The sequence below is a fragment of the Lissotriton helveticus genome, chromosome 3_2, assembly GCF_964261635.1.
Source record: "Lissotriton helveticus chromosome 3_2, aLisHel1.1, whole genome shotgun sequence".
Lineage (NCBI taxonomy): Eukaryota > Metazoa > Chordata > Amphibia > Caudata > Salamandridae > Lissotriton > Lissotriton helveticus.
Window position 1 is genome coordinate 259139749 of NC_136062.1, and position 18860 is coordinate 259158608.

At 40.7% G+C, this 18860-nt stretch overlaps 1 protein-coding gene across 1 annotated transcript in view; it reads right to left on the reverse strand.

The window, feature by feature from the left end:
- Positions 1-434: 434 nt before the first annotated feature.
- LOC144826632 (Krueppel-like factor 13) overlaps positions 435-18860 on the reverse strand; it is a 223883-nt gene continuing 205457 nt past the window's right edge. Inside the window, exon 2 of the mRNA XM_078685162.1 lies at positions 435-6198. Within this exon, the coding sequence (XP_078541288.1) occupies positions 5906-6198 (293 nt within the window). The 3' untranslated portion in view covers positions 435-5905. The remainder of the gene's footprint in view (positions 6199-18860) is intronic.

Genomic DNA, 18860 nt, shown 5'->3' on the forward strand with positions numbered 1-18860 from the left:
ACCATCACCAGAGGCCTCAATGTTCCTTGAGGGATGGTGGTGCCTTTAACTGCACCACACCTCTAGGGGACAACAGGTTCTCTAATGTCCTTGTGCAGCCTATTGAACATTCACAGATTGGCATGTGAGACCACTTGTCTCTGAATTTTCAACTAGGCTGAAGGGCGCATGGATATGTGTCACACCTGTACTCCTGGCTGTGACACTTCTTTCATAATGAAGCACTATATGGGAATACTCAATGGCAGCAGGAGACTCTCTAGTGTGCCAGCAGCAGGTACAAAGTATGGCATTGGCAGACTTCCCTCATACATTTGAACATTTTTGTGCTGATATGTTTAAGCAGGAAAATAGCTATTTCCATCTAAAAATGCAATCTGAAACCAGGGACACATTTCTGTCTGTTTTTACAAAATGGTAACTGATCCCAGATATTTTTCTGTTTTCCTTTTAATGTATCTTAGAAATGCACATATCATGCTCCAACACTAGCAATTTATTTCACTGACAGATAAATTATTGCTTCATTCCTCTACTGCCCCCATTATGAGCGGTAAATACAATTCATAAAATGTATTCTATATTTTACTTTGTTGAGGAAACATTTGTTGTTGAGAACTCTCTACAAGAACCAAGTGGTAATGCCCTCATTATGCAAGCGTGCCAAATTTAAAGAGGCTAATAAAACAATGGTTTATCCTGCTCTGGGTAACAATGTTAACGAGTATCTTGTTAGAATAGCCACATTTCAGTTTGCAACTTCCTAACATATACAATGAGGTGCCCTATATATTTCATTCGTTGTCATACTCTAAGTAACTTATTTATTAGTCTTCTGTTTAGCGCACATTTGGACTCCATCAGAGTAAACTTTCCAAGATCAGAGCAAGCTGGGGTACCAGCATTGCTTGGGAAGATGATGGTTTACCTGACTCTTACTCCACCGGGCAGACTGAGGGTTTGACAGACAGTGTACTCTGTCAGGTTTGTCCACCAAACTCCAAATGGTCCACAAAGACACTTAAAGCAATCCTTCTCTGGGAGTGACACCAGTGTGTGGCACTCCATCGCTCTGCCCATTGGGACATTACGGGACATTTTTAACAAAACTAAAATGGGGGCTAATGCAATGCTACCTCACATACTAATGGACCATAACAGGAAACGGCTTCTACTCTGGAAAGCCTGCATTCTGCCATAATATTTGAAACTAGTTTGTATGTTCACAATATTTCTCACTATTATCTATTTTTCGTGTATTTTTTCACAGTTGCTACTCGTTCTACTTTGCTCACTTTTTATAACTTTTGTAATCTCTCTTGTAGAATCTATAACTGGCAACTTTGCCTGGTGTAGAGTGTCCTAGCATCCTAGTTCCTGCTACAGAAATCTGCTAATAAATAAAGATTAATAAATACATGTCCTACAATACAGTATATGCTGAGATATTTCAAATATGAGATCTTTCCAGAGTTGTAATAGGGCTCTGGAGTGGTCAAGCTTTGTTATGGTATAAGTGGTAGTTTATGAGTATAAAGGATTACCCAGGACTCTGGCGAATTAGTATTACTGCACATTGTAATTGATGCCATATATATTGTCTGGAGGAACGTTATCATAGAAGCTGACTAACTTAGTAGGAGAAGAAAGGTTGAGTGAGGGAGAAGTTTGCTGCAGACATAGGCAGATGCTCTCATCAGTGTTTTCTGTGGGTTGGGGGTTAACTGATCAGTTTCCACTGGTGGCACAGATGCAGCAGTAGTTGTTCTGGTTTCTCTGAAGATTTATACCACACAAGTGTGAGAGATAATTACAAATCTGCAGAGACAGAGTGTCAGGTGGAAATCCTGAAGCCCATCTCTCAATTAGTGAACTACGGTGATAATCATACCATCAACCACGAGTCCCTGAGGTGTTAGTTTCAGCCCTGCCCAAATGCACTCCTTGAAACTGCTCTGGGACCAAATACTCATGTTGTAATATCATTGCATTGCAGACGACATGTATGTAGGAAAGGTATATAGGGGAGGTTTTATTTTCCAGATGTATTGGTGCTAAGCTATTTTTATTATTTTAAATTTGTGTCTAGAATCTTGCTTAGAAAAAGATTGCCTTTTTAATTTAATACAAGCATGGTCAAACTCAACAGTTTTTAACAAAATTTAGTATTTATATGGAAATACACATGAAGCTATATGTTTTAACTTAAAAAGCCTAAGAACAGAGGGAACTAACAAGACAGAATGCAAGTACAGTTTTATCTTAAAAGCAATTAATGTGCTGCCACTGTCTGCAGTTTACTGCTGATATAATAAACCAACATAGTTATAACAATAAATGTAAACAGAAAGGGAGAGAGTTTATCAGTGGGCACATTCTAATTGACTGCACTTACTTACAGGATCATTAGTAATTGATTGACAGGTTTATTATTGTAAGGTATTAGAAGTTATCTGGGTACAGCCGACTTTACGGTCAGCCTAAGCCTGCATAATCGTTATGGTTGGTATTCTAGTCAGAGTTCTTTTCCTCCTAGAGGGGTTAGTTTATGAAACATGTGGTACTATCTCTACCTATCCTACTACTGCCTAGAAGTGTTTAGGTAGAGTTGAGGCACTATTTTAAGTTACAATTATTTTAGTAAATAATTGTTGGTATTCATAAAACACTGTTCTAATAAACTTCCTTAACATTGATATCTGTACCTAAGAATTCAAGTTTACCTAACCATGGAGAATTAAACCCCACGTCAGTTAACAAAAACAAAATGCTATACATTTATTGGCCAAAAGGGAAGGATTGCACATCGAAATTCAAATCTGTTTTAAACTCACCCTAAAGAAATTTCCTGAGAGGCATGAGCTTTACCGATCATATATGAATGCCATGTAATACACCATACAATAATAAAACACAAGCTAATAAGTGACTGTGAGGAAAGGCTGTGGTCCTGTTGTGTCCCTTAGGGGCTTATATCTCCAATTTGATCCATGCACCACTAATTTCTTAACTGTTGAGCCACCCATTTTTTATTATTCTATTAACCAATCCCTCTTCCACCCTCTCGCCCCAAACACCCTGTTCCTTAACAGCTATTTGAAAAAGCAAGAAATACAACCAAGAAAGAAATTGAATTTGCTTGACAGTGGAAAGCATTGTCACTGAACTATTCCATGGAAATTCTTCAACTCTTGCCCCTCTATGCTTTTTCTTACTCCGAGAATGTCTTATTGACCCCCAACGAACCTGTTGCTTTATGTTCACTTATTCCCAATGAATTCTGCTCACTGACTCATAGCATACGTTTGCATTTATACTGTGTTTTCCCAATCCAAGGCTTATGACATTTTCTGCACCTCCAAACTGTTGCATTCTATTTCCAGCTCAAGGCATGTCTCCTCTGTTGGAACGGTAACCTTCATTGGCTCCATTTCAACCCCAAATGTTTGCTGTTCCCTGTCTCTAATTGATGTCACTAGAGAGCATTTGTTAAACACATCCATGAAAAACCATGAGAAGCAGCCAGTTACCATGGAAAATAAAAGGGCAAGGACGGGAAAAATGGACTAACTATGGAAAAACTTGTCATCGAAACTCACAAGATCTTTAACTGTGACAAGAGCTCTCAGGCCATATCCCACTCTGCGACTTTAAGGGAGCCTCTGACAAGAACCATAAAGACTTTTATTTAGCCAACTCTACCTACAGCACTGACAATCATTGCAGCCACAGCCTGTGCAGGTAAGAGCGGTGGGGCCGGGAATGGGGTGATTTGAACGGACAATGACCAGGGGAAATTAAATGAATATTTAATTTACCCTGGTCATCGTCCATCGAAATCTCCCCTCACCCGGCCTCACCGCTCTTACCTACACAGGCCGCAGCTGAAGCATTGTTTTCCTTCTGGGTCTCAGCTGAGAGTAGGAATACGTGAATACACCGGCCTTGATAGATCCCTATACATGTTTTGGTGTCTCTTCGATTCCTGTTTTGCATCTGTTGATCCTGTTTCACTTCACCTCATTTCCATTTCATTGTGCTGCAATATTTGCAGTTGTTGCAAACTGATTTCTAAAATGGTGTTCTGATTTTTTCTGCCCCTTTCTAGCTCTAAAAGGTTGGAAGCTGAAAGTAACAAATCACTATAATGGACTACTTGGTAGCTATGAGTTCTTTAACAGATTTTGGTAAATGAGTGAGTACGAAGGTATTATTACAGAATACTGCAGTTCTGCAAGGCAAGGATTAAGTTACTTAGGGGTATTGCGTGCCACGAACTTGCGGTTTTACAGCACTGACACTGTCAGTGATAATTCACCTAGCTAGATTAAGAAAGGTTTTAAGACTCAAGGGGTGGCTTCAATTTACAAGATAGGTTGTCGCATTTGGATCGAAATTATTAGACTACATTTAAAATGGAGGTTTTGATTGGGAGGTGGGTGGGGTCAATTTTGGGACCTATGGTCCTACTTTGTTAAACTGCCCTACTGTTTCATACTCCAAAGAAACCCAAGTTCTACCAGTAAGACATTTTAATACCATGAAGAGTCGTCCCACCATTCGAGAAAAAGGGAAACAGGTTTTACCAAGCATTTTGCATTGCTGGTGGGAGGGGATGATTTAAATATCTCCAACCTAGTAGTGAGATGGTTACACTCTTATGAACTGCAGAATGTCACAGGGAATTTTCAGTGAAACTGAGCCTGAAACCGTAAAAGTCTGACTAAATAAGTCATATGACTAATTAAACAATTCCATTAACGAGACAGATAAATACCTCTAACAAGCAACCCTTTAAATGTGGAAAACGTTATTTTTGCCATGCCTAGAGAAGACTCAGTCAAAAATGAGAATCATTATGAACAGCACATTTGATAGATATTGGCTTAGCTTGCCGACTACACTAGCACTTTACTTCGATGCTCCTTCATTCCATTGGTTATCGCCGTCGAAATGAAGCAACCAATCATAACAGAAATACCCAGATATTCACAGATGATCACTGTTTAAAAACATTTCTTGGAAAAATATTAAGCTGTTCCCATCTGGGCCCCCTTGTAGTCATAACCAGTTGGAAAGCAAAAAGGCACTTAATTTCCCTTCATTTCTTTTCAAATGAAACGTTAATGATCTGCTTTAAACCATGTTTGGAGGGTTTTTACAAGGAGCTTGGCCCTGAGCATTCATCTGCAAGAACTTAACAGAGTTTCTATCATTGGTACACATAACTGAAGAGGTGAATGGATGACACATGGCAATTTAACCAACATGTTAAATAATTCATAGAAGACATATTATCACACCAACATTAGGCTTATTACATTACTCCATGGATGGAAGGGATAGCTAGTTTTCTGGAGAGACCAAGCACCACAAATCTGAACTAGTTCTTCCAGTGATGAAGGCCTACGGGAGGCATCTCCTGATATGAATGGAATGTTAAAAAGTAAGGCTGCAGTAGTGTGACCTGATCAAATCCTTCCCTGAGAAAGGGGAAAATCGAGACAGAAGATTCCAAAGAGTTGGTTCCTGTTCGTCAGGAGAACGTTTCAGTCTGTCTTAAAAAAACTGTTTTGAATCCTGAGTTGAAGAAAAAAAATCTTTGCTTCGTGTACGATGGCAAAAATTATAGTAAAAATATGTTCATTGCGATTTATGGCAGGAAAACATGGGAAAAATAGAATAGTTGCAGAACTGGTAAAAAGATGCAAATACTAAATCCGGTCATATTTGACATCAGTTCTAACCGTCCATTTTTTACTAGGATGAAAATGACCAGTATTTGCAGCAAAAGGCAGCTACACACTAGCTACACAATGAGAAACACATAAGTATATAATGAATTTAACACAAACAATGTCCTACTATGTGGACCAATTGTGGCCGATATCCAGTGCAGAGGGTCTTAGGGTGAGCTAGCTGGGCTAATCGTAGGGCTGGACGCATCTGACCGACTATAGTCACTGACAGACCCTGTTCTGGAAGTGCTGCTACCCCGGCTCTTTAGCATGCCAGGGTGAAAAGTGGCATGGCGCCGGGCATGCTTTGTCAGGTGATCGCTGCGCATGAAGCGTTTCTCGCATATGGGACAGCCAAACTTCTTCTCTCCGGTGTGTGTGCGGTAGTGCCGAGCCAGCTCATCGGATCTTGCAAACTTCTTGGTGCAATCCTGCCAGCTGCATTCAAAGGGCTTCTCACCTGGTGGAAACAAAGATATTGTATCGTTAATCCAATGTGTTATGCGAGTTTGGAGCCTACCCCATACATACACCAAACTAAAATCAAGATAGCAAAAAAAGCAACTGTTAAGTTCAAGAGAATACAGGAGAACCTTATATAAATATACAGGAGTTACAGTGCTAGGTAGAAAATATGTTCAGGAAAAAACAAAAATAACACTGTGATAAGATGCTGAAATGTTTCTTTTAAAGCCTAGTTCAATGTTTGTTCATTATTGTCTATTTCCTTTAGGCGAATACAAGTATGTTTTCTGGTTTCCTCTAACCTCATTTTGTCTATTTCTAGTATTTTGCTCGTATGATAAATTTGCTAAACCTCAATGAGTTGCTTATTTCTATAGCTCTTTCTGCTGGCTGTGTATCTCTTAAAGACATTGTTGGTATTGTACAGGATTTTTGAAAGAGATGTATGTATGTGTGTTTTTATTTATTCTTTCCTACTTCTTTGAGCCGTCTTTCTGTAGTTACAATATGAATTCACTCTTCCAGATCATATCCGTTCTTATTTGTCTTTTGTATAAATCTTTCTTCCTGCCACTTTTCTTATGTTATTCTTTTAGTTTTTTGTTTCAACTTCAACCTTTTCTAGAATTCTCAGTATAATGTGTTATCTCTACTGTATAGTATGCAGTTATTCTCGATTGTATTTAAGGATTCTTTGTCTTTGGGGGGTTTGTCATAAGTACATGTTATGCAAATGTGTATATGCATTATGCCATTGAACTTAAACCACTGTCACACTGTCGGAAAACAGCATTTAAATTAAAACATTTAATTGTAAAAATGTAGTTTAAAAACAAAATCAGTGAAATACAAATCAAAAAAAGATTTCATTCAAAGTATGATAAACTGAATCATTCAGTCAGAATAAAAATCGTGAAAACGAATACTATTAGGATAAAGCTTGAAACAGAGTAAAAATGTCATTAGGATCAGAATGAGTCGTGAATAACAGCAGGGGTCAAACTTTGAATTTAGGTTAGGATCAGGTTACCATTAGGGTATGGTAAGCAGGTGTAGGGTGACGTTATTGTCATTCTAATGATTATGGTCAAAGGTAGGGTTTATCGTGGGGTTTGGAATAGGATCAGTTGAAATAAAACAAAAAATGTGAGTAAGAGGTGTTAATCTTGAACCATGCTGTATGAGAGGAAGAACGACAAAGATAGACAACAATTACTGTTTATATATGGACATATTTGCAGTTAATTTGTTATTAGCGGTGACTGAGTTGGGAGGAAGGGCAGTTACCCTTTGAGCCATTCTGATGGGATTGCAAATTCAAGGGGAGTTTTTAGACAGATCTTAAGGTTGGGCGAGTTGGAAAACTCTTTCGAGCTGAATATGAATTGTGATTTGGGGCCCAGTGGGGTTTGCTTACTATAATATGGTAAAGGTTGCCAGATCATGCAGATTTAGTTGCGGTATAGGGTGAGAAGACTGCAATGACATATGCAAGGGCAGATTGTGGATAGTTTTGTACACTAGGCTAACGCCTTTAGGTTTGCCTTTGCAGCTGGTGGAAAATCAGCCAAGATGTAGAGGATAGAGCGAGGCAGGTTCATGATGACGTAGAATGAATGCTATGCAAACTGATACGTCGATAAGTTGTAACAGTAATGTGCCTCGCTCATTGTGAGTTGATAAGGCTACAACAATAGTGTGACTAGCTCACTGGTAGTCTTTTCTTGGGGTGCTTCTGATTGAAAGGAAGGTGTGGACATATGTATTACAGTAGGCAGTTGATATTATAAAGCTGTGGCTTTGGTGGAGATAAAGGAGTCCAGCCTCATTCAGGAATCGAAGAGCACTCACAGGTTTTCAAACTGCAGAGGAGGGAAAAAGGATATCACTGGAAAGAGGTAGAGGGTTTTGTAACGGTAAGCAGGCAGAGCAATGGAAGTAGAGGATTTCATTTTTAGAGGTGCTGAGCACGAGGGAGCACAAGATCATCCAGTACTGGATTGCTATAAGGCAGGTAGAGATGTGGGTTGAAGATGAGAAGTGGGAGGAGGAAAGATAAGAAGATGCAAGGCCCTCTCCATGGTTTATTAACCTGTCGACTGCTTAGGCCCGGGAATTGTGCACAGGCCACATTCTCTCATGTGCTCCTATTCACACTTTCGTTCTTCTTTAGTCCATCTCGCAGTCCTATTTCTTAGAAGAATGCACAGAACAGTTGTTCCTTTTACTTTTCCTACTGTCCAGCGTCCCTTTGGATCTCTCTGCGTCGGTATTAGTATACCATGTTCAATCATATGACTTTTAAGTAGGGTCTGAAAATCTATCTCTTCCCTTTTTAGGTCATCTTTGGGCAAATACATATCTTTGCTAACCAACCTATATTTTCATTAATTCATTTATTCACTGTTCCTATGGTACTTAGTTATCAGGAAAAGTTGAATGAGGAGATAATTACACACATGGCAGAGATATATAGCAACAATCATAGAGATTACAGGGTGGAGACATGTGTGACAGACATGTAGAGTGGTCATGGACTGATCAAACAACCAATAGATAAAGAATGAGCAGTTTTTGCAGTTATAAGAGCAATTACCATTTTAGACTGAAAGAAATGTGGATAGACCGACACGACAGGGCAGTGAGATGTTAAACAGAGAGAAACCTTCCTGCACAAAAACAATCCTTAGAAGCATATTTCTGTTTATATGTGTGCGGCAGAATGCAGCTCACTGGGAAAGAGAAAGTAACAAGGAAAAATAAAGATATTTCTCTCTGTTACGCCTCTGCCCGGTAGGCGCACCTTTTTGATGCAAACCCAGGTTTACAAGTCTTTTCAAATCTGTGTTTGCATCAAAATATGCGTCAAAATACATAGGTGGATGCATGGGAACACCCATGCATCAACCAAGGGATGCCTTCTTGATAGAAAGTAATGCACTTCATTGTGCTACTTTCTATTTACTAAACCACGCAAAGATTCTTAGTCAATGTCAAAAACTATTTTGCGTTGGGTCTGTGCCAAAAAAGTTAAGCAACCTGAAACAAAATCATAGTAAATCTGGGCCTGTACGTTACAAGTTAATGGCCGAAAGAAACACAAAGCCAGGATATAAACCGTAACGCAGTGATTGTCATCATCTTTAGTTTCAAAAGATTTTTTATTGGCACTCGTCCAATCGCAACCTTCGGGCCAGTTCAGCTAAAATTGTGGCTACCCCCAGAATCAACAAGGCTTGATGGGGCGGTGGGAACTTAACCTACTCTGCCTGTAAACAGTGGAATTCACTGCCCTTCCAACTCAGAGCTCAGTCCAAGCTGCTACAATTTAGGAAATAGCTCAAAACTATGCTTTTCTTGTCCTTTCTTACCAAATGGGTCACCGTTTTGATGGCACTATTCTAGACGTTAGTGCCAACACGCCTGCAGGCATTCGCGCACTCGACAAGCCTATTACTTACTTTACTAACAAGAAGTTATTACTTCCTAAAGAAGCACTTATTTACAATCTTAGAATAACAACAGATTTAGAAAAAATATTAAGGATCCAAACATAAGACTTACAGTTTGCATGCAGTTTCTTGATGTAGATAAATAAAGCACTGTGCTATATTAGAAGGCTTGCAACTTATGACCCGAAATAACTACATTATCTCAGCATCAAAAGTAGTAGCCCACTTACCTATCTAAATAAAATGCCAGTCTATGATCGGCATGTTACATGATGTAAAATCAAATTATGATTCTTTGAGTCAAAACTGTGACTGAACAAAACACAGACCTCTCCCAGAACTGTGTTAACCACTAGAGTTATATCACTGCTATTATAATCCCCTCAAAATTGAATCATGGTTGGGAGAGGATATGGCTCCAGTCCTGCATGAAGCCATTCCTCTAGGCTATCAAATAATCACCCAAAATCGTATAGCCAAAAAAGGAGGTGGTCTAGCTATTATTCTGCCAAACAATACTGATCACTAAAATTGACAACATCTCCATAAAGAATTGTGAGGCTCTTTTAACAAGATGCAATCCTACACCGTCTTCCTCCTGTAACTTCCTGCTCCTTTACAGATCTCCATCTAGCAAGGCAACATTCCCAGAAGCACTTCTAGACACAGTCTCAAACCTGATAACAATACACTCCAACCTATGCGTTCTGGGTGACCTTAACATTTGGTTTGATAAACCCAATATGACCCATCCAAAAACAATAATCACCCGCCTAGACGCATTGAACCTGCATCAGATTGTCCACAATCCAACACACACCTCTGGACATATCCTAGATGTCATTTTTGCTAATACTGAACTAGTTACCTTTCAAACTATAACTCCAGTTACATGGTCAGACCACCACTTGCTTGCTTTCCAACATAAAACAACGCTAAGCGACTCACCTAAAACTACCTTACATCCATCCACCTATCGGCCGTGGAACAAACTCAATTTGGAACACTTGGAAACACAACTAACATCCAGTACAAATCTGGAAACCATAAATTCTGTTCAAAATCTATATGAGTGGCTACAGGAAGCATTTGACATCCTGCTACCACTTAAAACCACACAACAGAACAAACGGAAAAAAAGCGCCTTGGAGAAACATAGAAATAAAAGACATAAAACAACAAATTAGAAAGCTACAATGTACCTGGCTCAAAACAAACGCCAAACAAGACATACTTCACCTACAGAAAATTACTAGATTATACAAGTCGGCTATCAAAAAAGCTAAGAAAAGGTCATATTCAGACAGAATTCAAAACGCTAAATGTGCATATAAAGAATTCTATGAAATACTCAATGAATTTCGCAAACCAAATTGCCAAGAAGGAACTCATTCTGTTACTCAAGATTTCACAGACAAACTGGCAAATCATTACACGGATAAAGCAGACACGTTGGACTCGTACTTAAAACAGAAACAAAGCACCAGCACTAACCCTTGTACAAAACAACAATCCAAGAATGTTCTAATCAAGCCTCTCTGTTCCTTCCAACACATTTCACCCGATGAATTTATGGACCTGGTCAAAGCAAGCAGGCCTGCCGGCAGCCCTTCTGACCCCTGTCCGCCACAAACTTTCAAGACAATTCTTTTAACAACCTCTGCTGCCACTCCAGCAAGAAGAATCATCAATGATTACTTAACTACTGGAATATTTCCAGAAGAACTCAAAAAGTCATACATATGCCCTTTACTGAAGAAAACAAACTTGGACCCGCTGAACCCTGATAACTACAGACCCATTACAAATGGACCTTTCCTGGGCAAACTGATAGAAAGAGCAGTGTTCGCCCACATGTCACAATTCATTGAAGAGAATGACATACTTTCAGACTTTCAAACAGGATTCCGTCCGGGAGGAGGCACACTGAATCTGCCCTCCGTGCCATCTGGGATGACCTAAAGAATACAGGTGACCGCAACAGGGTTGCTGCGCTACTTCTTATTGGACCTCTCAGCTGACTTTGACACGGTTGACCATGACACACTGAAACAAAGACTTTATGAAGCCAGCATAGAGGGAACTGCTCTAGACTGGGTCGCGTCCTACCTTCGAAACAGAACTTATGTAATCCATACCCCACCTTTCTCGTCCAAACCATATTCCACAAAAGCAGGGGTCTCTTAAGGTTCTAGCATCTCGCCCATGCTTTTCAAAATCTACATGAAGTCATTACCAGTACTGATCAATACATTTCACCTCACATGCTACAACTAAGCAGATGACACGTAAATACACCTTCAACTGGAATGCCCCAAAGACATTGGAAAATCACCAATTTTCAGCTGTCTCAGAGCCGTGGATCAGTGGATGACTTGGAGCCATCTCAAATTGAATGCTTCAAAAACTGAAAAAATCACATGTGGTGATTGGAAAAATTACAACCCGCTTCCCGCATGGCCTGATGAACTGGGATCACTGCCTAAAGTATCAGAGGAAGTAAGAAACCTCGGAATGTCCATGGACTCCAAGCTGTCGATGAATGTCCAAGTGGATAAACTAGCAAGATCACGCTTTGCTACTATAAAAACGCTGCGACTAATTTTCCCTCATTTGGGATTTCCACACAAGGTCCAAGCTACCATCTCCCTTGTTCTGTCCAAACTCTATTACGCCAATAGCCTCTACCACGGATCACCTTTAACGACCATGAAAAGACTACAACGGATTCAGAACTTGGCTGCCAGACTACTCTTGCATATCAAACCGTGAGACCACATCTCCCCTGCCTTGAAATCCCTGCATTGGTTACCGGCTGCCAGGAGATCCACGTTCAAGCTGCTTTGTATTACCCACAAAGCAATACATGGAATAGGACCACTCTTCATCAGGAATAAAATCACCAAACACATTAAACAAAGGAACCTCCGCTCTAAAGGAAAAAAACATGGGTGTCACATCCTTCTCTGTTCAAGCAGCCAAACTATGGAACTCTTTACCCCCCAACATAAGGTCCACCGACAACCACCTTATCTTCAGAAAAATACTCAAGATTTGGCTTTTCCCCACATAAGCACCATACGCAAACAGAAATTTACAGCATATCCCTCGGTATATAAGCATTTGTTTTCACTATAGATATGTACCTATCTTTGTGTATTACTTTGCATAAACATGTAAAATATTATGTTAAGAGAAAAAATAATAATAAATAAATAAAAATCATCTTTGGTCTACATGTACATACTTCCATTGTGCATCTATGTACCTTCCATGTACTTGGATCTGTGTGTCTGTTCCTATCAATATCTTTAATCTATATATACTTACCTCCTTTATGTATCTATATACTTTCAATGTACTTATGGATCTATATATTTATCACTTTCTTCTAATTTAGCATTCCCAATGCACTACCCTATTTCTCAGGCTATACTTCGCTCAATATATATTTGAGCCCAACCTTCTGACTCATCTCAAACTTCTTTCTACTACTCCTTCCAATGCACTACCCTATCTCTCATCCTATACATCTATCAATATATCCTCTACATCCACTCTCTCATTTATCCCAAACCCCATACCACTACTAAGATCGCCAAAATAACCCTTTCTAGACTCTCTCCTACACTACCCCTCCTTGAATCATCTGACACCTCTTTTTACTATAACGATCCCCTAAAACAAACCTTTCTAAACTCTTACCTCTGACTCCTCCCCTCCAAAACTCCTTTTTACTCATCCAAAAGCCTCCACCTACTGCTAAGACCTAACAAAAAAAAATCCTTCACTCTTTTATCCCTCCACTATCCTTTTCAATCAAAATTAACAGACTAACATGTTCACTTCTCATATTCCATATTCAACTATACTAATATACTACCCAAATAACTGAATAACATATCCACTACTCAAGTTACTTCATATTTATACAATACTCATTTTCAACTGTAATCCTTTATGGGTTCCGGAGTGGCATGCTACTCGCCAGAAAAGCGCTTCAATACCCATTAGGGGTAACAAGTGCTATATGAATGCAAATCTTTCTTCCCCTTTTATCCCTCTGCTATTCTTCTCACTCCAAGTAACTGACTAATATCCACCACTGAAATTACTTCATATTTCACCATATTAATTCATCACTAATCCTTTATAGGCTTTCTGAATAGCGTGCGTCAACAAGCACTATATAAATACAAACCTTTGTCCTCCTCTATCCTACTGCTATCATTCCAAATCCAAATAACTGACTAACCTATCCACCATTTAAAATGTACTTGCATGTTTCGCTATACTAATTCAACACTTCTCCTCTATGGGTCCCGGAGTAGCATGCTACTCGCCGAAAAAGCGCTTCGCCGCCTCATCAGGGGTAGTAAGCGCTATATAAATGCAATTACAATACAATACAATACAATCTCTATAGCAGGTGTCTTAACCCTGTAAAATTCAGCCTGTTTGTGAGACCAATTAAGTAATCTAGAACAGATTTACTGTCACATATATCCTTGCTCCTAACGTCTTTTCAGCAGATATTTCCAAATAGATGTTTAAATTGACTATCAGACTCTTCTTTACAAGTTCCACCACCACCCTCTTTGTTTTTATGGGTTCTCATGGTACATTTTTTTCAATTCCAGCACTGGTCCTGACCTTTGTAGAACTGAAAACAAAAAATTCCTTTTGAGCATATTCACAAATTGGCTTGTGCGCACACATCTTGCCATATGTAAATATTTCACTGGGCCTGCCTGGTTTGGCTGGCACGGATTCCAGTGCATCCCGCAATCAAAGAGAGATGTGGTGGAAACTGCGTCAGGTGTGTCCACCATTCCAATGTGGCCTTAGCGACACAGCGGAGGGCTCCCACAGAGTGAGACGCAATGCATGCAGGTGGTACAAATGTTGGTAGGCAGAGGGGATTTACATTCTAGAACCAAATTTAGGAGTGCAGTGTTAAGTAGACATTAATATAAATGGGCCACGTAAAAGATGCTCCCAATAGTGATGGGAGTATGGGGCTTGGATTCTGCTGAAATAAGTAAACCCACGTGACTTGTGCAAGCCTATGCCTAACAGAGCAGACGCATGGAGGCCAGCACCAGATCTGGCTTGCTGCAGAGTTTCCCGTGTTCAGCAACTAGAATTCCCGTGTTCAGCAACTAGAACAGTCTCCTGTCTTTTAGACGGGAGCTGAAGACTTGGCTCTTTTCTGCATAATTTCTTGGACCACTGCGTGCTGCCGTGTTGTGTGTTTTAGTTTCAGGTCTCTTTGCCAAAGCGCCGGGACACCCTTTGGGGTAGCCGCGCGCTATAGAAGAGACAGTACATAACATAACATAACATAATATGAGTCAGTCTCATTTGCCAGGGGCTCATCACGACTTAAAAGTTTGTGTTCACATATGCAGGTCACAAGTCCTATAAAAAGAAGTGGGGTGACTGACAATATGCAAATGACCTCATGACCTCAGGTGCTGAACGTGTTTCGGTGTCTGAAAATTACAGCAGGACATATTCAACATATTTCTGTGGGGTCCAGCTTCTTGGCAGAGGGAACGGCGTCCACCCTGTGAAAAGAGTGGGGGGACGCCGTGTACCTGCGTGTACCCAGACTCGAGCCCTGGAGAATATGTAATAGCACCTTTTAGAGATGATGTTTCATATTAGATAACTTCAAGCAAGGCACTCTGCGGATTATGTCTGTAAATTATTAACACATTCAGAACTCACTTAGTTGTTTGTGTTGGCGGCACCATTACCCTGAGGTACCCAGACAGTTTAGCAGATGATGAATTAAAGGCTGAAGACAAAGCGCAGCGTTCACTTGCTTGGGCAATGCTTGCCAAGGAGTGGTAGGATGTGTGTTGTTAACAGTAGGGTATAATTCGCAGTTTGCCAAAATGCTGCATCCTGCGGGAAGTAAGGCAGATTTCACCGGCTCTATTTTCAGGCAGCCACACAACCAGGGCTATTTTTACATGTTCTATTAAAAGTCACACGCCACGCCCCCCATATCCCAAACTGGAGCTCTGCGTCTGCGGGACGACCACAGAGGAAGAAAATAATTGAATGCCTGGACTATTCTCATCTGTGTGACCTGGCTCGCTGAAGGCCAAGCCGGTCTGGGGATGCCAGCCAAAATAAAGAAATACAAGCTCAGCCGACACGATCGAACGCCCTCCGCTTTCTACCTAAACAAATATACGTGTGTTCGAGCAGCTCGCCTTTCTTGGCACTGGCACGAGACGGGAGTCAGTCGAGGCAAAAATGGGCGGAAACTTCACCTCTGAACCAGGAAATTGAGTTTCAGAAGAGGCATGGAGTAAACTCGTGCGCATTATAAAGCTGCAGTTTTAATAACAAGCAGCCTGGCAGCAATTACACGGCCTTCAAGGATGAAATATGGAGTGAATAGAGCAGAGACCAATAATCACCCAGAAATATAGACCCAGATGACACAACACAGCTCCTGCGCTGCCTTGCGTCAAAGGGAGAGAGAAGAAATGCCTCATCTCTAAAATGTGCTGCATTTTTTTCTCTCCCCCAGCAGCGCAGGCAGACTTTTGACTGCTATGTGTCAACACACAGCAATACAGTTCAAGGGACTGCGAGTTCTCCGAAGCAAGGGTTTTGTTCTGGTAGGAGACCCTTCCAGTATAAAACCTATCTTTTGAGACTATTCCCACACTTTGTATGTGTGTTGTTCGATGGAACACACATGCAACGTTGGGCAAATAAGGAGAAATAAAATCATTTATCCTTGTTACTCCTGCCACGAGGAGGAGTAACATTTCTGTGCAAATCCCTTTCTAATATTATTAGATAGCGATTTACATCAAACACAGGGGTGGTTGCAAGGGAATGCTCATGTACCAACTATGAATCAATTCCTTGATGCAAAGTAGTGCACCTAACTAAAGAACAGAGGATGCCAACGGTATTTTCTTAAGGAAGGTTATTTATAGTTTGAGTTTGAGTTTTAAAGTATTTATAAAGCGCGCGTTCACCGGAGCGGTTTCATGGCGCTATAAAAGGGGAGCTTGAGGTGATTATTTTGTTGATCAGGAGCCCATGGAGGTTTCTCAGGTGATGGCCATGTGGCTGCGGCGGGGGATTCCCAGGATAAGACCTGCGGTGGCATTCTGGATTCTTTGCAATTTCCTTTGGAGCTTCTGTGTGGTGCTGGTATAGAGTGTGTTGCCGTAGCTGAGTTTGTTGCTCATCAGCGCCTGGGTGACCGTTCTTCTGGACTCGGTGGGGATCTACTTAAAAAACGTTTTGAACCAGGTGGAGCATGTGGAAGCAGGAGTAGGAGACGGCATTGATTTGGTGGTTCACTGAGAATGACTAGTCAGTGCCGAGGTTACATGTGTGGTCTGTGGGTGCGGAGGCTCCGGGCTCTGTGGGCCACCAGGGTTTGTCCCAGGCGGAGGGGGTGGTTCAGAGGAGGAGGACTTCGATTTTGTCGGAGTTGAGTTTGAGGCAGCTGTCCTTCATCCCTGTTTTGACTATCTTCATCTCATTGTGGAAGTTGTTCTTTGCGGATGTAGTTGCGTCGGTGAGGGAGAGAATCAGCTGGGTTTTGTCGGCGTAGGAGACTATGTTTAGTCATTGGTTTTTGAGGATGGCTGCCAGCGGGGTCATGTAGATGTTGAAGAGGGTGAGGCTCAGGGAGGAGCCATGAGGGACTATACTACTAATTATCTGTCTCATCACATCATAAATTGTATTGCGTTACTTAAGGGAATTTTCCGATGCGAAACTTAGCTTGCATTGGATAGTAAATCCCATCTCAACAGTTTGCACCGGGTTTGCGTCACTTTTGTGATGCACACCTGATGCGAGGCGTTGTTAAATCTGGGCCATAGAAACTGATGGAAAAGGCAGCTTGCTAGACTGAACGCAGTGAGCAAAGAAACCCTGCAACACATCAAATTTCCACCCAGCCGCGGATGCGAAATGGGCAATATTGATATCTACGTGTAAAATACTACGCGCAAATTGAATATTTGTAACATTTTGTAAGTGCTGTAACCCACACTAATGAGATTTTGGTAGTACATGTTGGTATTTGTTGTCAAGTCCAGACACCATAGAGTGTAAAATCAAGAGAAAATTACATTTGGGCTATATTTTACACTTGCTGGTGGCTCTAAGGGCCAGATGTCCTTACATTAGGAATACCGATTTCCTAATAGTGTTTAACTCCAATTCGCAATTAGGAAATCCTAATGTATGAAACTCTCCTGAGGTGCATTAGCGATTCCTAGTGGGTCACAAATAGACCACTCTCATGCATTTTAATGAGGTAGGTCCCAATTTGCTACCGATTAGGAATCAGAGCCATCACAGGGATGATGGCCTGCTGGGATCAGAGAACCACCATGTCTGTGATTGCTTTTGAATAAAGTAATATGTATATTTTTTTAATGCAGCCCTTTTTCCTTAAAGGACAATGGGATGCATTTAAAATGAAAAAAAAAACGTTTAAGTTTCATTTTCGTAAAAGTAGGCAGTGGTCCGTGAGACCACTGCTTTCTCTTAAAAAATATTTTTTCAACATTCTCAAAGGGAAAGGAGTCCCAACGGATCCCCTTCCTATTTGCAAATGGGTTACCACCACATAAAATGGTGGCACGGTATAACTGTTTTGCGACCGGAATATGGTCAGAAAAAAGTAACACATACCATTCCAATTCAGGAAGGGCGCCCAAAACATGTTCCTTCCAAATACCAAATTACAAATGCAAATTGCGATTCTGTAGCAAGTTACTAAGTACCATTTTGCATTTTGTACAATTGAAACAGGATTTTTCTGGTCGCAAATGGTCTGATTCTGCAGATCAGCCTGTTAGTCACCGGAAAAATGCATTGTACATCTGACCAGAAATCACCAGTCATTTGCACAACTTTTGTTCTTATGCTCTGATTACTATACACAGAGGCAAGATTTACACATTTTTCACAAAACCCTGCAATAAAATTTGCTGCACTGTGGTGCAAACTAGGAAAACAAAATGCAGAGCCACATCTACTATGATTGGCAAGCTGCTGCTGTCCTCCTGTGGACTGCTGCTCTAATGAGGCAGCCTTATGTGACGCACAGCCTCACACATGCTGCAGCAATAAGTATATGCTATCTGTCATAGGATGTGTTCCAGTATAAATCCTTATTCCCTGACACATTTTCAGAAGGATATTA